General features: G+C 31.9%; 1 protein-coding gene across 1 annotated transcript; it reads left to right on the top strand.

Moving 5' to 3' along the window:
- On the top strand, positions 1-25,172 carry LOC104649318 (uncharacterized). The gene is made up of 3 exons (XM_026033068.2): positions 1-7; positions 672-773; positions 24,611-25,172. Exons 1-3 carry the CDS (start codon positions 1-3, stop codon positions 24,979-24,981), a joined length of 480 nt encoding a protein of 159 aa, XP_025888853.1. The 3' UTR covers positions 24,982-25,172.
- The last annotated feature ends 511 nt before the right edge of the window (positions 25,173-25,683 follow it).

Here is a 25,683-nt window from a genome sequence, read left to right as displayed (position 1 = left end):
ATGGAAAGTAATGTCATGCATGAATAATAAATACAATGAGAGCAATAAGGAGGTACTATATATTAGCTAGATCCCACTAACCACAAATATAAGCACTCCACTAATTAATACCATCACAACAAATTTAATTTCTATGTCACTAAATTTTGAATTTAATCTTAAAAATCACTTAATTATGAGTGTTGTGGCACTCCAAAAAATTTTAAGTTAAGACTCAAATCATTCTTTATTGATGAATAAGATCGTACGGAGTGATTCTTAAATCATCCATAAGTGTAAAGGTCAATTATTTAGAGTTGAAATGCATTTGTATATGAATTAAGGTAACTCGAATCCCCTAGCACAAATTTGAGTTGAAAGTTTTCATACCGAAAAAGTTTTGATGTAAGATTCTAGATGGGTCAACTTCAAATGATCACATCCTTAGAATTGAAAGAGTTATGTAGACCATAACCTATCAAATTAAAGATATTTGAATCTTCTCTCCAACAACATAAATTTTGTAATAATGCACGTTTCAATTAAAACATTATTAAAACTTTTGTAATATTATACAATACAGTGACGAATTAGCCAACGAAAAAAATATTAAAAAGGGTTGTTTTCGACTTTTTACCTCTAATAAAATACTAAAAGAATTTCTCGACTAATTGAAGGCCCAAATCAATGAGATTTTCATCTATTTATTCAACAGTTTCTTCTCTCTCAAACCGTAAGGCAGAAACCTAAGGAAAATCAAAGTAGAAGACTTTCATTCAAGATTCTTCTTCAAGGTAAATTTTTCTCCAAGAATTTCATTCTTTCAAACTCAAATTACTCAATAAAATTACGAATCATTAATGAGAATCTAACACTTGGTCATAAAGTTTCAAGAAACTAATTCAACGCTTGTAATAAAATTTCTCTTCAAGATTTCTCAAGAACTTTGTTCTTCAAGGTATGTTAGACTATAATAATGTTGCACTAGTCCATCGTCACACTCTACATCTACTTTCAAATTAGTAAAAGAGTAATCTAGAATTCTATCCTTAGATTTGAGTATTCTTGAGTTGAGTTAATTTTGAGTTAGATCTTCGGCTCTTTATTATTTTTGAAATTTTATTTCTAATTATATTGAATCAATATATGCTATCCATTGAGATTCTTGAGTTGATTCGTTCATGCCTATATTTCAGAACCCTATGAATGGATTATTTATTAGATGAGTAGTATCGTCGAGTTTTGAGTTATTGATTTTTTTTATTGTTATTGAGATCCTTGAATTGAGTTTTTCATGTCTATATTTCAGCATGAACCCTATTTTGCGTTATACATTTTTTGAAAGTTGGAAAGCTTAAATTTTTTTTAAAACTAAAATTTTGAGAAAGTATACAGAAGTTAGACAAAGAGTTTTAAAGAGAAACTTTGAGTAAAATTTAAGGTAACTAAGTAGTCCCAAATGTATCATTTTGTTATATTGATAAAAGAAAAACTTTTTTTTACTAAAAAGAGTTCATGAGTACAGAGATATTTCAGAGAGGTGACCTCTTCCAAGGGATTGTTTTGAGTAATTACCTCAAAACAAAGAAAGATTAAGGTTTATACATTTGAGAATGAATATATATATTTTTGTTGGAGTAGTATTGAGCACCGATATTGAGATGAGTTCACACAATTTAAAATCCCCATAAACTATGCCCGCCACCATGGATAAAGAATCAAACTTTTTAGATGAAACTTTTTTGGTTTTCTTGTATAAACATCAATAAACTTAATTAACTATAGCCAAAGGTTGTAAAAGTAGGCTATGAAATCATAATTTACCTAATTTATTTAAAGGACATGATTATACTTGATTGGTCAGAACATGTCATCATGTGTACATATGTGACACATTTTTTGGCCTTTATTTGACTATGCATGTCATGTTATTTTGACATGTATTATGATCATATTTACTTATTCTTTTGACTTTGTGTTTCCTATCATTTCATAGGACACGTGACTGGATCTTTTGGATGAAATGATAGATTAACATAGCAAAATAGGTTCATCATTTTTTGTAAAAATCAATAAATTAGACTATTGAAATTAAATTTAAAATAAATTTATTTTTATTAGACTTAAATTATTAATTCCTAATATTTATTTAAGTTAATATATATTTTAAATTTAATATAATCTAAATTATTTTATATTCAATAAATTTTAAATAATTACAATAGTAGTCTAAACATCATGAGAATATAGAGTTACTTTGTATTCTTTATTTTCAAATTTTAAAAATAAATAATTAGTTCCCTGATTTCACAAGAAATATTTAATCACAATCTGCTCTAACAACATGGTTAAGCATTAAATAAAAACAAAGATAGAGATCTAACCTAACATTCAAAGAACGTAAAAACTTATACGACCACAAAATAAACTCTCGATCGCCAAGCAAAATAACAAAATTTGCATCAACATAAGCTTATTATAACTATGTTATAACATGCATATACTAGTTAAATTAAATTTAAGATATAATACCTTAGTTGTCAATCCCAAATAGAGTAACAAGAAGTTGATGTGTACTAATGCTCTTCAATCAAAGTTCTTATTAAGCAAAGTCAATTCAAGAAATGAACAAAAAAAAATGAACTGACCATTTCACAAAACATACAATTGTTGATGGAAAAACTCTAGATCAAATCTTATTTCCCGTGTGATACCTGCTTGACGAAAGTCTTTCTTGGGCTTTGTTCTAATTTGAATGTTCGAATGTTGAAATGAGAATATTTTTTTTCCCAAATTTATTGTGATAGAGTTGCAAACTAGAATATTCGTTCTTCCAAGAAACTTTACAAGAAAACATATGAAAAAATTAACAATTAGAAAGAACTCAATTAATTAAGGGTAACAGAAGAATATAAAGAATTAACTTTCCTAATCTCAAAAATCAAATCCCATCTGTGCATGTTTAGTCTCCTTCCACAATCTAGATAGATCCAATTTTGTTTTTCTTATTGAAATGTGTGCATAGAAGTCTTACTTGTATCAAAAAAGTTGTATTCTTTTATATTACTTCAATTCTATACCTTCTTTTTCGATTTTTAACGATTATAATTAGTTTTTTCGAAAGTTAATTTGATCAATTTTCAAAAAAAAATAAGATTAATACTTATTTGATATTTTTTAAAAAAAAGTATTTTTATTTTTCAATTCTATATGAAAAGTACTATAAATATTTATTATTTGCATTTTAACATGATAAAAAAATATATCGTAAATTGTTAGTCCAAATTCTTATAATTTAATTTTAAAAAAAAAGAATAAATGACAATTGAAAGTAAATTGATGAATATTAGTTTATTATTATACTGAGTATAATTGTTGCATATTAATTTATCATTATACTAAATATAATTAATTTATATTAGTTGATCACCTTACTAAATCAATAAAACTTTAATAAATTTTTTACTAATCTTGCAATTAATTTGATTTTTGAAAGTATTTATGTTTATTTGTATAATTCACAATAAGTATTTTAAGGAGTGAACTTGAAAAATAATTTTCTTATTTATGTTTTGTAAGCACTATAAAAAATTTATAGAGATCAACTTATATGAGACGAAGAGAGTATTTCACATATACAATGCCTTATTATATATTATATCATATTATATACAATGTGGCCTAGGAATGCCACAGACCTAAGCCAAAATTCACACTTGGAGAACTTGGAATATAGCTCCTTATCTGTCAACATCCGAGGAACTATCCTTAGGTGACTAGAATGATCTTCTTCATTCCTTGAATAGATCAGTACATCATCAATGAAGACGATGACAAACAGATCTAAATAGGATTTAAGACTGTTCATAAGATCCATAAATGCTGCTGGTATATTCGTTAAACCAAAGGATATAACCAGAAGTTCATAATTCCCACCTTGTTCTAAAAGACGTCTTGGGAATATTATATTCCCTAACCTTCAACTAATGATAGTCAGATCTGAGGTCAATCTTGGAAAAGCACGAAGCACCCTGAATTTGGTCGAAGAGATCATCTATCCTTGGAAGAGGATATTTGTTTTTTATGGTCACCTTATTCAACAAACGATAATGTATACACATCCTAAGAGACCTATCCTTATTCCTACCAAATAAGATTGGAGCGCCCCATGGTGAGACACTTGGTCGGATGAAACCCTTATCTAACAGATGTTTCAATTGTGCCTTCAGCCTTTTTAACTCTGCTGGTGCCATTTTGTATAGTGGAATAGTCTTAAGACAATTATCTGGGATGATGTCTATGCCGAAGTCTATCTCTTTTTCAGGAGGGGCTTTGTGTAGGTCATTAGGAAAGGCTTCTGGAAACTCACTGACTATAGAAACTGACTGAAGGGAAGGTACCTCGACACTTGAGTCATTAACTCTTACTATGTGATATATACATCCCTTAGAGACTAACTTTCTCACCTTAAGTTATGAAATGAAACGACTCTTAGGAACTACTGAACTACTAGCTTACTCTATGACTGGTTCATTTGGAATTTAGAACTTGACAACTCGAGTTCTGCAAGCTATTGATGCATAAAAGTCATCGTACCAGACAATACCTATAATGACATCAAAATCTACCATGTCTAACTCTATTAAATCATCCATGATACTCTTTTGACTGAACGCAACAGGACAATCATGATAGACTCTTTTTGCTAGGATGGATTCACAATATGGTGTGGACACACTGAATTGTTCTCTAAGTTGTTCAGGAGAAACCTCAAAGTTCATAGCAACATACGGAGCTACAAAACATAAAATAGCTCCTGGGTCAAATAATACGGAAAAAGTAAAGTCAAAGACTCGAATCATATCAGTGACAACATTTGGAGAATTCTCTTGGTCATGGAGATTAGTAAGAGCATACAAGTGGTTTGTTCCTCCGCCTGTACCAGAAGTAGCTCCACTAGGTGCTCTGTTTGGTGAAGACAATGATGAAGACTGAGCTCTGTTGCCCCCACTACCACCACTCTGATTACTCTTGGGTCATTCTATCATGAAATGTCTGGTCTGTCCGCAGTTGAAACAACCCACGGAACCTTTGCGACAAATGCCGGAGTGATTCCTACCACACTTGGCACATGCAGCAGGCTTAGTACTTCCTGGCGCCACACTAACTTGAGACTAAGTCGGTCTAGCCTTGAAGTTCTGTGAGTTATGTCCACTATACCCACCTCTGTTTCTGGTTGTTGATGCACTAATAGGTGATGGTGAATGTCTCTTTGATTTCTGAAATTGTGGTTGACTTGAACCACCTTCTTGTTGATAAAAATCATTCCAGTCTTTGTCTTCTTTTTCCGGTACTCTTCTCTGTCCTGCACCTTCTTTTGTTCGACTTGTTGCACCTATACCATAAGTCTGGATATGTCCATGTCACCTATCAACAAGGTAGACCAACTTCGTTACTTGAATTACGACCCAACCCATCAACAAACAGACTCATTCTGCTCCGCATGTGATTTACCACCTCTGGAGCATATCGATACAATTAGGTGAACTTCAACCCGTATTCATGAACACTCATGTAGTCCTGTTTTAGAGTAAGGAACGCCCTCACGCTGGCTTCCTTCATTTCTTCTGGAAAGAACCTCCCTAAAAAGGCTTCTTCAAAGCAAATCCAACTTGGATGTGGTGCATCCTCAGCTCTACCATCCTTCCATTGGTCAAACCTGGTTCTAGACACACCCTTCAATTGATATGCAGCTAATTCAACCCTCTCCACATCGACCATATGCATTACCTCTAAGACCTTCTTAAACTCTTCTATGAAGTTCTCCGGATCTTCATTAATGTTCGATCCTATGAAACTAAGGGGATTCATCGTAAGGAACTGACGAACTCTCAAGGTTTCAGGCCTTTCCTTTAGAGCTCCTCTATGTTGTCCTACTTGGTTAGTCACTGCTTGGCTCAACATTCGGATAGCTTCACGAAACACAGTATTGGTAACCTCTCCTTGGGGTTGTAGCTCATGCACATTTGAAATCTTTTGTTCATTAACATTTATTTGTGGTCGAGCTCGAATTACTCTTCTTAAAGGCATGATGATCTGAAAAATACGTGTAAGCACGAATTAGAGAAAGAGACTTTACATATAAATTCTTCGCATGAAACAAGATGAAAGAAGTCAACCATTCCTAAATGTTGTAGCCTCCTAATCATAGTTGGGACACGCTTCACACCAATGACTAAGACTTTAATGACATAGCATCATAAACTCCCTAGGACTCTTGAACTCTATGGTCTGATACTAAGTTTGTCACTCCCCGAGCCTATACCCTGGGCGGGACCGGAACTCAAACACCATTTCTGGACCCCAAGCGAACCTTTGTCCTTACTTACTTAACTCAGCGGAAGACTAAACTCAACTAAAGCAAGAATGAAACATATTTTAAGAAATACTTCATATCGTAAATCTTGCCAAAATGGCACTTAAGTCTCAATAAAATAAAATAAAACTCTAAGCAGAATTTTTACTGTCCACGAAACCTCTAAACTGACTGAGGAAGGATGTTGGGACATACCCCACAACATCCTAAAACTAAAATACCAAAAGTAAATGAAATGGATGTCCTCCGGAAAGCAAAGAGGCTCACCACTGACTTTGGATGTCAATATGGATCAACGAAATGCTGGCATGTTGATCATGGCTACCGACGTCTGCATCATAAAGCGGTGCATGCCAACGGACATCAGCACATTAAATGTACGAGTACAAGTTGGAGAACTAACAAATCTAAGGCTTGAAAGGGAGTAAGAATGAGTACTTACCTTGGCTCTACTCAACTCATGATCTACTAACTCTTATTCAATATACGCAGTTAAAATAAATGCAATATAAAGAAATGCTGACTGAAAGCATGATTAAATCTCTAAGTGTATATATCTATATATATATATATATATATATATATATATATATATATATATATATATATATATATATATAAGTATACAATAATGTTTGAGATGTATATAAAATACAATATTGTTGTGTATCAGAATACAATACTATTGTGTGTGAAAATACAATAACTGATGTATATGAAAATGCACTACTCTACGGGAGATTCTATATATGTATATATATATATATATATATATATATATATACACTGACTCTTATGTTTTTAAAACATACTGGATCTGTGATTTTACATTAGTGCTCAAAACTTAATTTTTTTTTTAAAAAAAAATCTCTCTTGGAAATCATATTTTCCTCTTTCTTCTATTAAAACTAGTCATAGGCTTTGTGGAAGTCTAGCTTCCCTTCCATCTCAAAAGTTAAATTTTTTTTTTGAACTCTTAGTGACTACTTAGTTCCCATATAACTCTTGAGAATGGGAATAAACTTGATACTCTTTGCTTACTTGAAACTTAAATCTTAGTGATACTTAGATCCCTTATAATCTTTTGAGAAATGAAATCAAGTTTCTACTCTTTCTTGACTTGAACTTTAGGTCTTTTAAAATAAAGTGAAAACGTTTGTAAATGTCTTTAGAAAACATTATAACTTTATTTTGACTTATTTCATGACTTGTAGACTTGACTCTTAACTTCCTTGACTTTGATCTTAACTTTCTTTGATTTGATGTATGGATTCAAGGATATTGATCTCATGTTTATAGATGATTTCATGATGTTTAGATGTACTCTAAAGTGTTAAATCAACTAGGAATAAAGGGTTCATCACTTATGAACTAGTACGAAAAGATAAGGAAAGAAAGGGGTCTCCAGGGGGTATTGGATTTCTTTGAGAGGTGTGGAGCGCCAGGGCCTGTCGGAAAGAGTCTGTCCTCCGTTGCGGCGCACCAGATCCTGATAGACAGACTCTGTCGTGAGGCGCGGTGCCCTAGTGTCTATCAGACGGGTTTTCCAACTTTCTTCTTCATTATCATCACTAAACCTTCCCAAACACTCATGGGTTCCACCCCCAAACACTTAGGATCCCTAATTAACTCATTGCCGAATAGTTTAGACCTGAAAATAGTCTGGATACAAGAACCCAACTACTAGAGATCAACTACAAATCAAACAACAGGATTTCACAATGTTTCATCAAGAATTTCATGTTCATCATTCTCTAATTCAAACTTTACTGAAGTGAAACAATTTGGGTGTGGGTGAATGAATCCAACACGAAGTGATCTCCCACACCTTGTTAAGGATCACCTCCGACGAAATCAACGAATGAATTATTGGCATTCTCGCGTCTTCTTCTCCCTTCTCGTATTTTCTCCTTTCTTTCAAAGCCCTAACTTAGTTTCTAAATGTGAAAATTGATTGGGATCAGCTTAGACCCCAACTTATTACCCTTCAAACGAAAATGATAACTAATTTAGGAAAGACTCAAATACCCTTAACAAATACAGATTTGGAATTTTCTATGCTTAACAACCCAACTTCCGGAAGTCATATCTTCCTCATACAACTTCGGAATTTTGCAAACATGATTTCGTTTGAAAGATCTACCGACGAGTTTTCCAGTCAAATAAAGAAGGCATAATACATATATTGGACCTTAAACTTGACTTCAAATTTTAACTTTGACCTCAAACTTTCATAGTGCACACATAGACATTTTAACTTTCCTATCTTTAAATAAATAAACACGCGATTCCTACACGGCAAACTGCATGAAATTCACGCATTATGTGCGAGTGATGGGTAATATTCGAGGCCCACAACGGTAAAAAAATGCTGAAATGATAGTTCTACCCTTAATTAATCTCTTTTATATTAATTAAAATTATTTTTTTTGTTTCATAATGATGTGTTCTACCCTTCTTTCTAAATTGTAATCCTAAAAATGCTACATTCTTTGCAAATTGGCAGTAGTTGATATGAATTAATATAAATATATTATAATTCAATTAATTTGGAAGCATAAAATGCAGAACAATTTTCTAAAGCATCCGATACATTAAACGACATTTTAATAAGACTGAGTAAAAAGACAGCCATATTATTATAATGTATTACTCGAAAAAGTACTTCAGTTTTTATTTTTATAAGTTTGTCTATAAGAGTTCCCATAAAAGTAGATGAAAAGACTTAATTACAATATTATTTATTTATTATACCATATAGTATCATTTAGATTTTAAAATGTTTAACTTGAAAACTTATGTCTCTATGGAATAATATGTATTAGAGTACGATATATATTCTTATATTTATAGGTTTAGATCACGTAAAAAATACAAGATGTGCAAATAGACTTTTTTTAATTTGCATTTTTATTTATAATTGTTCAAAAATAAGTTAGTCGTAGGGGTACAAAAGTCCATTTTTATGAGTATATAATTAATATTTTTAATTAAAAATTCAAAATCAAAGGAAAAAGGAGAAGTCAAAACCCTAAAACTTGTGAAATGCAAAGGTTGTAATAAGGTTCTTTTTAGTATTCAAAAACTTTTATACTCCCTTTATATGTGAGTTGGTACACATCCGTCACATTCTTTAATAAGCAATAATTAAAAGAGTAATTATATTTTACCATTATTAATTCAATATTTTGACAAATGTATCGGGGAAAAGAATTGTACTTCATCTAATCTATATATGAAGTGAAATTTTAGGATATAACTCTCCTTTTAAATAAAAATATTTAAGGATGACTTTTTTTTTTATTAATGTTCCTAAATTATTCTCATAACAAATGTAAAGTAGTTGATAACATCATTAAAAGAATGGATAGATATGGAAATAAAAATCCTACGAACAATTATCTTGAACTTTGAATATTTCAATTATTTTGAACTATAAAAAAACTTTTGACAATTCATTTAATTTTGGACTAGAGAGAATAATCTTAGTAGTTCTATTGGTTGATTACCTGGAATTTTATTTCTTCTTGTTGATGAAGTTCCAATTTATTAAAAATTCATTGACGGTAAAAGTGGACATCTTTTTTCAAAAAAAATAAGTAATGGTCAAAGTCACACTAGCATTATGAGTTTTTTTTTCTTTTTACATAAACTATCAACATATATGTGTTAAACACACATCATTTGAATAGTTGATTGAATATTATATGCACTATGTATTTTAATTCAATAAAATATGTCAAGTAATAATCTACAATGCTCCATATAGTCGGTGGTGAGCCTCCCCTAACTATAGTAACTTTCTTCGGTGGGTGATTTATGTAGTTATGAACTTTATATAATAGCAATGATTCTCCATATACTATATGAATAAATAATAAAACTTATCTAAATTTATTTTATAATGTAATATAAACATATTTTTTTCCTTAAATTTAAAATTCAAGAGGAAAGGAAAAAGGAAAAATCAAAACCCTAAAACCTTGTGAAATGTGATGGCTATAATAAGGTTTTTTTTTATGTATTCAAAAACCTTTATACTCCCTTAGTATGTGAGTTGGTACACACCCGTCACATTCTTTAACAAGCAATAATTAAAAAGAGTAATTATATTGTATTATTCTTTGAATCTAATTAATTCAATATTTTGACAAATGTATTGGGGAAATGAATTGTACTTCCTCTAGTTTATGTATGAAGTCAATTGTTTGGATATATCTCTCCTCTTAAGAAAAATATATAAGGACATAAATACAAGATGCTCTACTAACTAATATTAATTTAGTATATGTGCAATGTGTTTTGCAGACAATAAATCTAAAGTAATTATCAATCTTTCTTTCAGGGGTTAATAGAATCCCAAATTGCGGTATTAGAATTTTGAACCTCTTCAACATTTGTCTTCTTCATCTTCTTATCGTTTCAATTCAACCCCCAACAATTGGTAGAAAACATTCTAATTTTTCAGAAAGGCAACAACATATTCCCGATTCCACAATGAAGAAACTCAGGAGAATTCCTCACATATTTAAACTACTTGCTGGAATTGCCGTTCCGTTCTAATGAATATGTGGCGGTGGAAGAGAAGTAAGGATTCTTCCATTTCATGGAAAAACTCGAACTAGAAGGAGCTGGGGATGGACAAGTGAGAATACTTCAAGTAGAGATTCATCCTGCAGGGGTAAGAAAGATCGTTGTGAGAAAGGGAAATGTAGACGGTGAAGATGAGCATGAATTGATTGTGGATACATATTGGAGGTACAAATTGACTGCTTCGACTATGCCGGAGCTGGCCTCGGTGGTATTTGTGGATGGAGAGCTGATAGTGATGGTACCCAAGTATGATCAAAGGTCGTAGAGAGTTTGATAATGTATCTAGAGGTGTTTGGAGAGACGCTGAACTTGTTGTTGTAGAATAGTTAACATTTTCACATTTTATGAATCAATTAAACAAACTACTAGTACATCAAAGTATATGCTTTCTCAAACAAAAATACTTAAACTTCAATCATATAGACGATATACCTCAACTTTAGCCACATAAAACTTCAAACATTGTATAAAGTTACACTTTGTCGATACTGCCTTTGAACACCACATGTCCAAATTTGTTTGAAATAGTACATATGCAAAACAACAATTTCTTGCCAATTGTAACATACATATGTATGTTTACTTAAACAACAAGGTATATAGCTAAAAATTGAACAAACTTGCGCTCCATCTGTTTGAGCATATTCTCATATTGTATAAATGTACCAGTAGTAATATACTGAATCATTTTTATGACATTGGTGTCCGGAATAACTTGCTCTTTTGACTTGCTACTTGTTACCTTCAATTAATTAGCATAAGGTAACTCTGCGATCAAAGTTTTTAGGGATATTAAAATCATCTAGTGTCTTTTGCTTCTGACCAAGATTTTGATCTTACAAGTACAAGAATTAGCTGAAAAATCAAGAAATTAACTTCATGAAAACCATTGTCCAAAATTTGAAGGATTAAAATAATCCTACATGACATTAGAAATAGAGTAGGGTATGAAATCCCACAAGATTCGTTAATAATAGCAAATTGAGTACTAAACTAGAGTTCCAGAAATATGAAAGACACAACATATAGACATGTTCTATCATTAGAAAATGTGATTGCACATCAAGACCAACAAGAAGAATCACAAACACAATAGCGACAATATCTATCTAGATATATCCGACAAACAGATAGGCTCCGATAAATATGAGTAGTAGTGCTAAAGGCAGAGAAAAAAATAGCACGTACTGATAGCTTCGCTAACTTATATTTTAATGATCAAACTAATCCTAAATGATCCGCGCCTAAAAAAATGAGACATCCAAAATCTGTGAAAATAAGGCATGAACCAAGGAAGAATGACTTGTCTACAATATATTTAAATGAAGGAAAAAGAGCACACGCTAACCACAAGAAAGAATATGGATATCAGCGAGAAAATCCCTTGGGTTAAATTAAGAGCAAAACACTGAAAATCAGAAAAGAAGATTGCGCAACTTCTCTTTCTCTAAGATCAATCTCAGTGACATTCCAAATAAGAGATTAGTTGAAGATCAGCGAATTGATGTCAATTCCATTTTGTCAAGGCAACGTTAAAGAAGTAGCAAGCAATACAAAAGCAATTAGTTACTGTAGATATTAGTTACAGTAACTAATACTGTTTTAGACTCCCCTATTGTTTTGTAATTCAGGTAGTAGGTTAATTTTAGCTGTAGGTTGTTTTTATCTGTAGTATATAAAGTTTGGGTACTGAATGAATAAGATATCTTTCGACTACTTTGATAGCGCAATTTACCTTGACCAAAAGCATAGTAACTCTTTTATCACTGTATTCAAAATAGTTTACTAGTGAAACGAAAACTATAAGAGTAGAGGATGTGATCGACAAGAAAATCGGATTTTTTCTGGTCAAGGAGTTCAGAACAGGCCATCTGTCTAAGCATAAACATTCCAGCTCTAAGGAAACCCTGGTAACTCAAGGGGACTTGAATAGGCGTTATCCGAACTAGCATAGAATTCTTTCTCTACTATGTCTTTTATCTCTTTATCGTTATACAATATGTTGTTTTATCTAATTGTCTAAACTCTAGGGAAGCCGACTCAAAGAAATCAACAGTTGGGCAATTATAACTTGACTAACATTAGAAAAGAATTATACTAATGTGGTGAGAAAAATCATGGATGTGACATTCAATTCTATGCCTTACAGGCTAGGCCGAACACTCTATGCCAGGAGATGTTATTAACGCAATTGACCAAAACACCACCCTACAAGAGATCCATGAGTGATCCATTCCTTTCTCTTTAGGATGATTACACCATAGTTCCAAAGTCTTTTTAAGTAAGGTATTCATTTCCTCTAATGTACTTTTTACAAGGCTATACAATTTTATTTTCTTGTCATATTGCAGTTTAGTTGCAACAAGTATTTTTGGCATTTGTGAACAATGGGAAGTACGGAAATAGACATACACGTATATATGTGTATCATGAAATAGACAACACTTAAAGCAATATAACCACATTTGCACATACTGAAATATCTTTCTCCAATACATATATACAAACAAGAAAATGACAAGATCGAGAAGTTACCAGTGCTATCAACACAACTTTCCTTTTTGAATGCATCTTGAATGTTGACTCCTTTCATAAGATGATATGATTATCAAATTGGTCATTCTAGTAACTGTAAACCTCAAAAGTGGAAAAAGAAGATAGCATCATAGGAAACAAAGTACCATTAATCAATTAGCGCTATACCTTTGCATTTATTAATTCAATACGATGCAAGAATGTTTTTGCAATACTTTTTTTTGAGCCACGCAAAATACGAATGCCAACATTAAACGTGTTCTCGATGTTAGCATAAGAAGCAATGGATGTGCAAATGTTTAAATGCTTCGAATAATGTGGAACCAAATCCATCCTTGAATCACAGTATCGACAGAGATACTGTACATCCAAATTGATGCTTCCTCCGAATCTCCCAGCCATGTAAGTTCGTAGATCACACTCTAGTTGGAAACATGTCCACATATGTGGCCAGAAACTACTGTTGCTTCACAGCGAGTGTAACTGTACCAATCATAGTCCAGACAGATAAGATTGTTGCAAAGGATACAGCAACAATCTCTGCAAAAACCAAACTCACAAAGTTTGACTTCAAAATTAGGACTCAAATAGCCTCTACTGATGAGGTAATAAAATCTTGAAGTAAGTAGTGGGTAATAAAGATGGTGAGTTAAAAATCGTTACCCAATTGAAGAATCTCGAAAAGTCCATTTAAAATAGTCTCTACCAAGCTTCCAAAGTACAAAAATGAAGAAATGAGGATGATTGCCGATTTTTTTAATAAAATCTATCCAGGTCACTTTTACCCTTCGGTATTTTGACCCATACCTCTCAATTGATATTAGTAATGCTGGTCAACTCATTAGTTGACCATGCGATCACGACACAAGGCCACAGGATCACAATGCTCAAGATGCTATAGTGATTGCAACATCCTCCATGCGATCGTGAAGCACAAGACCGCATACCATGTGACCACGACCAAGAGCCTCGTGATCCAAAAAATACTTAACGTGCATCATAAACAACATATCAGCAAACAACAAGACTCAACAAAATCACCTAATGAACCCTCAGAATTCATTCAAAATTTTCACATACACAAACTAGATATGCTACCCAACCAAACTTAACGTTCAACACTTAATGAGTCTCGGGACACGTATACGAAGTCTCCTTGACCCAGAATCAGTTTAAGTAGCAATAAAACAACTTTTACTCAAAAGCACTAAATTTCACCCGGAACCTCTGAAAATTCAAACAAGACTTCACGTAGGACTCAAAATTAAATCTAATGGTGTCGTCGAAATTCCAATTCGAGCATTCAAGCTCCAAAATGTTGACTTAAGTCTACTCTTGGCCTAATTATACTTAAATTTCCACTTCAAGATCTCAAATTTACGAAAGGGTCTCCATATTTGAAAACAACTAAACCTTCAGACAAAATTCTGCATTCTAAAGCTGATGGGACAGACTAAAGTTCCTTCCATGACTCATAGCTCCAATTGTTGCCAAAAGCTACTTTTAACAACTTGAGGTCTCCAAAACTTTAAAACTTCAAAAGTCTCAACTTCCCAATCCGATTTTAAAACCAACATCATAAACTGAAAACCATGACTTGGGCAACTATCGAGAGGGGCAAAATGATAAATTTTCCAAAAGTTTTTAACAATGGCCTTCAGGGTCGTCATTACAAGAGGTTGTGATGGTTCAGACACGTACAATAAAAATGCACAGATGAGTTATAGCAGAATTGTGAGAGGTTAGCTATGAATGGTCTCAAGAGAGGCAGGGTTGGCCAATGAAACATTAGGGAGATAAGATTAGGCATGATATATCACAGCTTAATTTTACAAAGAATACGACCTTAGATAGGGATTATAGAGGTCGCAAATTAGGGTAGAAGGTAAGTTAGATAGTTAAGTGTTTCTTCATTTATTTCTTATAGTTAATGGATTATGGAGGTCGCAAATTACGATCACAGTATTATCCTTATAGTTTCTTCTCTTTGAGTTTGGTAACTTTTTTTTCGAATTAGTAACAATATATACTTCAACATTAAGGATATGTTGGTACCTTTAGAAAATCACAAAAGAAAAAAAAGTGTAGCACTTACAAGAATGCTAAGAACTATAAAAGTTGATATGAATCCACTAATCCTATGTCTTTATACCAAAAATATATATGTTAATTATGTCTTGAATTTTTCCCTTGTTTATTTTAGGAAACTATAATTCCTATTTGTTTAGAAGACCCTTTATCCTAATTGATTTGGAAAAGGAAAAAATTACTTTTATAGGATTAGAAAATAGGTTGGGCATTTACATGGGATCTATATATTGGGGAGATAGATATGGATCCTATAACATGGTATATGATACACAATGTAGGATAAGATACTCTTAAGTATTGTAAGCTTCATCTTTTCTTTCACAGTAGAAAACTCTCTCTCTAGGCCTAACTGAACTTCATTAAAATCCTTTTATTAGTCTCTTTTCTACTTTTTTTTTAATTTTTGATTGTGTGCTAGTTAATCCACTATAGTTCTGCGTCAACAAATATACAATACAGCTCCATTTAAACTTGTGAATGAAGTTGAATATATATTAAAAATTCCTACTATTTATTTCCTTCAACCTTTGAGTTTGGTTATTATTCATTTCTTTTTGTAATTCAATTATTGTTTTACCTTGTTCTTTTTAATTTTGTTTAGGTTGATTTGTAAGATTGTCTATACTATCTTGCTATAAGTTTTTCATTATGTTATTTCTTTTCTTTATACTACTTATGACTGTTTTTTATGTTGAGCTGAGGGTCTATCATAAATAGTCTCTCTACCTAGATAGTAATAAGGTCAACGTACACTTTACCCTCTTCAAATCTCAATTTGTTGGATTTCATTGGCTATTATCTGCTGTGGATAATTAAACATTATAAAACAGGTAACTAATGTTTAATTATCCACAACCATTCCAAATACTTTCAGTACAAACAACACAATTGTGTTTACACTTTTATATATTTTGATTCCTATAATACACAATTCGACGATCAAAAATGGATATCAATGAATTCCCTAATAATTTCTAAAGTAAAATCATCAACCTCAAAGCTTAAAAATATAATGTGTGTGTGTGTGTATATATATATATATATATATATATATATACACTACTAGGTGGAGTCATTGGATAATAATCTACATCCATTGTTCTCTTTAGTAATTAATGGATATTCAATATACTTCTCAAAGAGTATTATCAATATTAAATAATCTCATTAAATATGAGAACATAACAAAGTTTACTCCTAGCAGCATTATACAAATTTTCACATTTTGTTTGGTAAACTGCAAGTATTTGTAACTGGTATGATAACATTCACGTTTGAGAGAAAAGGAAACAAATAAAATACTACATAAAGATTAGAGATGGAACAAAGTCCATGGTCAAAGATAAAAATTTAAAGGCCGGGGGGGGGGGGGGGGGAGAGGTGATTTAGAATCGGTCCTTACACATAACTTGGTAAATATAAAATTTATCTGGAAATTCAGTATACATAATGAGCCATGTGGTTATTACTGTTTCTTTAGTTGTTGCAAACAACTAAATAAATCTCTACATAATATATACCGAAGATCCTTGTTGAAGCTAACCTTTTGAGCTTGACGACTGCTTTGAAAGAATCATCCAACTGAATGAGGCGAAGAATTGAGCGATATCCACAACAGGATACTCATATTGGAGATATTTTTTAACTGGAGTCTTACTTCAGAAGGCATTTTTCTTTCCATCTTTTGGTGCCTTAAAATGCTCCGGAAGATACAAATATCTATCTTTGAAGGTGCCTGAGTTTGTAGCTCTTCTACCTGTCCTCCAACCCCACTTATCACAAGCATTTGGCCAACCCATAGGAGAATATGGTAAACCTTCACCATATTCATACTCAGAAACTGGATAAAGTTGAAGCCCTGTTTCATTGATTGTAGATGAACTCTCATTATCTACAACAAGTGCAAGACTCTCCCCAACCTCCTCCTTGGTTGATATTAAGCTGAAAATCTATAACTCTATTGATACCAATGAAAGTCTGAAATCATAGAAAAACTAAAAAGAAAATAAATGTCAAAGTCCATATCAGAAAGCAAATTGTTTTAGGCTTTAAAAACTATACATCATATGAAAATAAATGTAAGAACTACAAGTATTGCCAACCTGACAAGCAGTATGCTTGTACAGTGCAACATTCTTTACATAAACATTTGAATTTATAAAACACTTTATCGATTTCCTCTCATTAATGTTATGGTTTGAATTTACTTTACTCCTAGTTTTAGAAGAAACAATAAGCTCAACTATATTTTTAATTAAACTTACTATTTATAGGACACAATTCCATTTAGAATGGGAAGTGATAGTAAGCGCTTTTATGTAGTGGCGGAACTAGTTTCTCACAATATAGTCAATTGGACCCCCTTCACTGAAAAAATATACCGTGCATTTATAGCAGACCCAATCTTCCTAGTTATGTGTAAATTGTTGAATCCCCTTGACATAAGGGAAGATACTAGTGTAGTGGCCAATGGAGTTCAAAATTTGTTTTAGAGATTCAAATATTAGATGTACATTCTTGTATTTATCTCAAAACTTATTTCTGAATCTCTATAAGACAATGCTATAAGTGCGTCTACCAACTGCAGATTAACTGTTTACAAATAGCAACTTGCACTAGATACATTTCGGTAAGATGTTACATGTTATTCTACAAAGTAATGAACATTTGAGTCTAACTTAACAACAATGTAATGAAAATTAGTTTATATATACATATAAACTAATTTTGGAACTGTAAAACCACTCAACCACAACTCAAAAGTTAGCAATTAAGGTGGGAGAGCCTTGACGGATAGGTTTCACTCTACCACTAGTATATAGTTTTTTCCCTGGTAGTCCTTTTCAATTTAAGTAGTCAGGCGCCTCCATGGCACAATGGGTGATGGATGACTCTAATGCCATTGATACAATCAAGAAGAACATGGAAATAATATGGAGTTAAGAAGACAATAAAAGGCTTCTAACACAAATGAGTATATTTACCTACTTGAAGGGAAAAAAGTTATTTTTTAATAATTCAGAACAAGTATATCAATTAACAGAAAGCTCTGATTGAATTTGAGAACATACCTGAGAGATTAGGGATTTGACTAAATTTGTTCCTCTGATTGAATTTGAGAACATACCTGAGAGATTAGGGATTTGACTAAATTTGTTCTCCTGCTAATCCCAGACAAACACGACAAACATAAAATTCAAAAGCAAAGGAAAAAGAAAATCAAAATCCTTAAACGGCCTTGTCAAATGAGAAGGTTGTAATAATGTTTTTTTAGTATTCAAAAACTTTTATACTCCCTTCAGGTGTGAATTGGTACACACCTGTCACATTTCGTAACGATCAATAATTTAAAGAGTAATTATATTGTATCATTCTTTGAATATAATTAATTCAATATTTTCACAAATGTATTGGGGAAATGAATCATACTTCCTCTAGTTTATGTATTAAGTGAATTGTTAGGATATAACTCTCCTCTTAAAAGAAAAATATTTAAGGACAACATTAAAGACTCCTTTTTTTATTAATATTTTTAAATTATTCTCCTAACCAAGGTAAATAGTTCATAACATCATTAAAAGAAAGGATTATATGGAAACAAAAATCCTACTAACAATTATCTTGAACTCTGAACATTTCACTTATTTTGAACTATAAGTTTTTTTTGACAATTCACTTAATTTGGACTAGTGAGAATAAATCTTAATAGTTATGTCGGTTGATTACCTGGACTTTTGTTTCATCTTGTTGGTGAAGGTCCATTTTATCGATAGTCGATTGACGATAAAAAAAGACATCTATTTTTTTAAAAATAAAGTAATGGTAAAAGTCACACTGGCATTACCTATTATTTTTTTTCTTTCTACATAAACTATCACCATATATGTTTTAAACACACACATCATTTGAATAGTTGATTGTATATATATAGTATGCACTATGTATTTTAGAAGAAGAAAAATATAGAAGAATAAAGAAAGAAAAAGAGCAACATAAAATTATATGCTACTGCACTTTCCATTTAAATAAACTATACAAAATCCTCTCTTCAAAATAAAAACTATAACCATATAACTTAAGGAAAATTAACAATACCCCCTCAAACTATGCCTGAAATCACATACACACACTAATACAATACTAAGTGATACTCAAGAGAGGTGGGGGCGAATTATAAATTCACTCAGTCAGCTATCAATAGTCGATAGTTGACTCACCTGCAAGTTAGTAAGATAATAAACAGTAATAGAAACTTGCAGTAAATAGTTGACAGACAAAATTTTAACCTGGTTGGGATCACTAATGTGGTGCCTAGTCCAGTCCCCTTGGATTTCAAGGGTTTTCCTTAAAAGAGTTGAAGAAATATTCTTTGTTACACCAATAGTTACACTTTTAATATGTCTGATATGCAAATCAGATTTCTACCTTAACATTGTCTCAACTTGTATGCCTGCACTCAGATGTTTTCTTTTGTCTTTTCTTTCCAATTGTATCACTCAAGTGTTCACAAAATTTTTATGAAAGACAAAAGAAACTTGTTTGCTAAGCTCAAGTAAAGTTGTGTGCTTCGCACTATACATCTTGATCGATATAAATAGATGATAACCTCTACTCTTTGTAAGGAAAAAACCTATGGGATTTTATCTTAATCAAAGATTACTTTAGAGAGTCCTTAATTGAGGCAATTTTGTTTACTGTAGTAGATCGCTTCTTCTGCTTTCCTTCTGCTAATTTAATCTTGTCCTTGTGTGATCATCGGATGTCTTATCTTGTGGCTTGATTTATGGCTCTTTGCTTTTCATCGCTTCTTATGCTTTTCTTGTGTTGATTTGATCTTGTCCTTGTGTGATCAACAATCTTCTTATCTTGTGGCTTGAATTGTGGTTCTTCCTATTTCTTGATGAGTTAATTGTGATTGCTGCCAAGAGTGTGAGATTCTTGCTTATTTCCTCTATGTGCTGATTGACCATATATTCCAATCATATAATTCTTTCCTTTCTTTTGTCCCTTATATTTGAGGCTTTCCTTTCCAATGCATCTCTGTATTTTGATGAAATATTTTTTTCCTTCTTGAAGTCGTGTGTGCTGATGACTTCCCTTTTTAGATTTGTGATCTACGAAAATTGAGATATACATTATGAGTCTATTTTCAAAATCAACTAACCATATGGAGTTAAAAATCTCCACCTTTTTGATACTGACAAGTTTGATCACAATTTTAATAGTAATATGGACAGTCAATTATACGGAGAGTGTTTAATTATACTATCATAAGGTTAGATGTTGTTGATGTATGTAGCTCCCCCTATCTTAGCTCTCCCTGTCTCAAAGAGAGGGATGTAATTGTTTTCTCCTCCTTTGTCATAATCAAAAAAGAATATCTAAAAGCATAGACATTAGAAATCAGAGTTGTCTAAGAGTTAAGGAAAACCAGTAGTCCAAAGGATAGAGAGGGACAAGCTCTTATTCAGATATAGAGAAAAAGAAAGAGGTGCAACCACAAGAGTTAATTGCCACCCCAAAAGTACTTGAGGGAGTTTCTCACATTTTTGTAAAAGGTATTGTACGAACGTTCCACATTCTTGGAGAAACTTGAGTAAGAGGTCTGAACTATAACAACAAGCTCATTGTTGGAGAAGCTCACTCCACTTTTAAGAGAGTCAACTTGCTTAATCAAGCGATTAAATGTTGAGATACCTTCCTGCTTTGTTGGAATTCTGAATTCTGACACCCAAATTCGCCTAAAGAACAAGTATATTTCATATGTTCCTTTTTAGATTATAAGAATCACGTTTTTTGAAGCAAATAAAATAATAACATAATATTTTATCACGGAAAATTCTAACTCATAAGGGTAAAAACCACGACCTACACCTCTGTAGGATTTAACTTCACTTTATTAAACTCCAAGTTTCAACCCAATAATGCAAACCTATGTAACCTAAGGAATTATAACTCTTATTCCGAGAGGAATTATAAAATCTAATTCCTTGCTAAGAAATTATAAACTCTAATTCCTAGCTAAGAAATTATAAACTCTAATTCTTTGCTACCCAAGACAAAAAAAACCAGGTTTAAGTCTTCTTGTCAAGTTTCTCAAACTTGTTAGACGAATTCAACACACACATCGATTGTAATAAAAAATCTTAATTACAATCTTACAACTTTTTCCTCTAAAATTGCAACAATCACGATAAATATCAAAACTCTCTCAAACCTCTTGATGGTGTTTTGATCTTCTCTCTATGTAGGTGCGCAATTTTCTCCAGTGAAACTATCGTTCTATTTATAGATTTAAACTTTAGTCAAAAACCTATTTCAACTAGAAATACTACTTATGCTCTACTTAATTTTATCTTAAAACTTAGAAGCTCACGCGTAGGACTCCTACATTGTGCGGAACTCGTCTTGCCGCATCTTCAATTTCTTCTTCAACTTTCACTCGGTTGCATGAAGACTTTGTAGAAGTCAACCAAAATTAGGTAATATACTGGCATAAAACTTTCCTTAATTAAATAAGAAAAACCTTCCACAAAATGTTTCTTTTGTATTCCTACAAAACTATCCTTAATTAAATAAGAAAACATTGTTGATCCCTAATTCCTTTTTCGACTTGGTTGCGAACTCCTTATTTAAAAGGAAACATTCTATACTGGTTGTTTGTCGAAAAAGCAATACTTTCACAGCTTTATATCTTCTAGTTTGCGAGGTTGACGTTCTCTTTATCCAAGTCGGATTCGGTCTATAAGGAACATGTTGCACAACCTGTTTCTTTCATCTGTTCCTATATTTGTCAATTATCACAATCTTTCTCATTTTCACTTGCTTGATTCCTGTCGTGGCAACTCACAACTTACCAATATCAGTGCTAGATCTTTCTGCAAGCGAAATACCCTCTCCACAACATCATGAAGGGTTTCCCTTTATTGACCTATGTGACACTATCTTGTGGGTCCAACGTGTGTTGACTTTTTTCCAAGCTCGTGCCACGTATGCCGTAAATGGGTAGAAAATTATTTATGAAATGAAATCAGAGGATAATAGGACGTTAATATAGTGTGTCTCTGTGATTTCGGGCAAAGGTTGAAGGGGTACTTATGCATTTTCCCTATAATTTATACTAAGTGTAAGCATATAATTTAATTTTTTAAAAATTATGAACATTTATTTTCTTAATGGTTGAGGAATACAGTGGATGTATAACTTTTCGGATTTTATTTATATAAAATAAAGCAGTACTCCCTCCGTTAAAAAAAGAAAGTCCCTATTTTATTTTTAGTTTGTTTTAAAAAGAATGACCCATTTTGCTTTTTTTTGGCAACACTTTAACTTAAACTTTATTTTCCTCGTGGCATGGTTAATACCACAAGATTAAAGGGCATTTTGGTACATTTGACATAACTTTAATTTAGAACCACAACATTAAAAACGTTTCTTTCTTCTCTTAAACTCCGTTTCAAGTCAAACTAGGACATCCTTTTGGAAACGGAGAGAGTACTAATTAATGTGGGATTAATAGTACATAAATGAAAAAGAGAAAATTTAAACAGAATAACGATAAAACGAAAAACAAGAGAAGAGATCTTAATAACATCAATATATACATATATATATATATATATAACTCAAGGAAGATTCTCAAGGAAAATTCTTTGTGGGTGATTTAGGTGGTTAGAAATTCACATAATAGAAATTCACATAATAAAATTTATGTTAATAGTAATATATACATATTTCTTTCCTTAAATCTAATATTGATCCGTAAGAAGATTGCCCGTATATTTTTGACCTTCTTCATTAGGTGAATAATTATTGTTATCTTTTCATTTTTTATTCACCAAAAACTATGTTGGGAACTTGATTACAAGAAAATGTCTTGTACTAGATTAGAAGAACCCTAAATAATAGAGACAAAAAAAGCAATATACAAACGAATTGAGAAAGTAAGCATGATGGACTTTTGATGGTTACTATTATATAGATTTTACTTCATGAACATGGTAAATTAAGAAGAATTTGGCCTACTGGAGTATTCACAAAGTTTTGATCTATTTTGATACCTAATAAAAAAGGCAAAAGAAAATAAGAGTATAGTCATAAAAGCATATGCTTAATGAGAGGCAACAAAAATTATAATAACTTCACAAATCTATTTTCGTTACAAGATATACCCATACTCATATAAAATAAATAGAATTACAAATGAAGTAACAACACTACATCAAAAAATTATAAAAAGATCAGAGATACGAAAAAGTTACCTAACGAACTGATGTGGTGTTAAAAGTAATGACAAAACTAACTATGCACAAAAAAAATTAAAAACAATCGTGCTATTCCAACAAAATGAAGGTTTTCGTCAATTTTTACCTTCCTTCTAAATTATAATACTAAAAATGCTACATTCTTTGAAAATTGGCAGTATTTGATATGAATTAATACAAATATATTGTTGCAATTTAAATAGGAAATTTCCTCGTTCTCGAATGATTGACTTATTTGCGAAAACAATAAAACAGCAATCTATTCTTTTTTTATTTAGAAAAAAATCTATAAAGAATCCAAGAAATGTAATGGATTTTTTAATTTATGTCAAGTACTTACATCACTCCAATAAATTTATGCCAATTCAAATACTTAGTTATCAGAAATTTTTGGTAATTATTTATTTTTATCCTAAGTTAATATCTATTTAATGATAGATCAGTTAAATTCGAGATAAATACAAGATGCTCTACTAACTAATATAAATTTAGTATATGCGGAATGTATTGTGCTGACAAAAAATCTAATGCAATTATCAATCTTTCTTTGAGGGGTTAATAGAATCCCAAATTGCGCTATTAGAATTTTGAACCTTTTCAACATTTGTCTTCTTCATCTTCTTATCATAACAATTCAATCCCCAACAATTTGTAGAATTCATTCTGATTTTTAGAATGGCAACAACACATTCGTGATTCCGCAATGATGAAATTTCGGGACTTCCTCTCATATTTAACTAATTTCTGGAATTTTTGTTCCGTTCTAATGCAGATGTGGCGGTGGAAGAGAAGGAAGGATTCTTCCGATTCTTGGAAAAAATCGAACTAGATGGAGCTGCGGATGGACAAGAGAGAACACTGGCAGTAGAGATTCATCCTGAAGGGGTAAGGAATATTGTTGTGAGAAAGGGAAATGCACATGGTGAGGATGAGCATGAATTGAATGTGGATACATATTGGAGGTATAGATTGACTGCTTTGACTATGCCGGAGCTGGGCACGGTGGTATTTGTGGATGGAGAGCTGTTAGTGATGGTGCCCAAGGATGACCAAGGCCGTGAGAGTTTGATAATGGATCTAGAGGTGTTTGGACAGACGCTGAACTTGTTCTTGTACAATAGTTATCATTTTCACATTTCATGAATCAATTAAACAAACTACTAGTACAAAAGAGTATATGCTTTCTCAAACGAAAATACTTCAACCATATACACGATATACTTGAACTTTAGCCTCAAAAAACATCAAACATTGTATAAAGTTACACTTTGTCGAGACTAACTTTGAACAACACATGTCCAAAGTTGTTGGAAATAGTACATATGCAAAACAACAATTCCTTGCCAATTGTAACAAACATATGCATGCTTACTTAAACAACATGGTATATAGCCAAATTATGAACAAACTTGAGCTCTTTCTGTTTGAGCATATTCTCATAATTTATAAATGTACAAGTAGCAATATACCAAATCATTTTTATTACAATGGTGTCCAAAATAACTTGCTCTTCTCAGTTACTACTTGTTACCTCCAATTAATTAGCATAGGAACTTTGCGATCAATGTTTTCAGGGATATTGAAATCATCCAGTGTCTTTTGCTTCTGATTGAGATTTTGATCCTGCGAGGTACCAGAGTTAGCTGAAAAATCAAGAAATTAACTTCATGAAAACCATTGTCCAAAATTTGAAGGATTAAAAGAATCCTACATGACATTAGAAATAGAGTAGGGTATGAAATGCCACAAGATTAGTTAATAATAGCAAATTGAGTACTAAACTAGACTTCCACAAAATACTAAAGACACAACATATAGACATATTCTATCATTAGAAAATATGAT

Source organism: Solanum lycopersicum, chromosome 9 (genome assembly GCF_036512215.1).
Source record: "Solanum lycopersicum chromosome 9, SLM_r2.1".
Lineage (NCBI taxonomy): Eukaryota > Viridiplantae > Streptophyta > Magnoliopsida > Solanales > Solanaceae > Solanum > Solanum lycopersicum.
The sequence above is the reverse complement of the archived record's forward strand: the minus strand, read 5'-3'. Positions and strand labels throughout refer to the sequence as shown.

Bases quoted from the DNA above. Each gene is read 5' to 3' on its own strand.
- LOC104649318 (XM_026033068.2), top strand. The intron at 774-24,610 runs GTAAATTTTTCT...GTTCTAATGCAG, and splicing joins ATTCAAGATTCTTCTTCAAG to ATGTGGCGGTGGAAGAGAAG.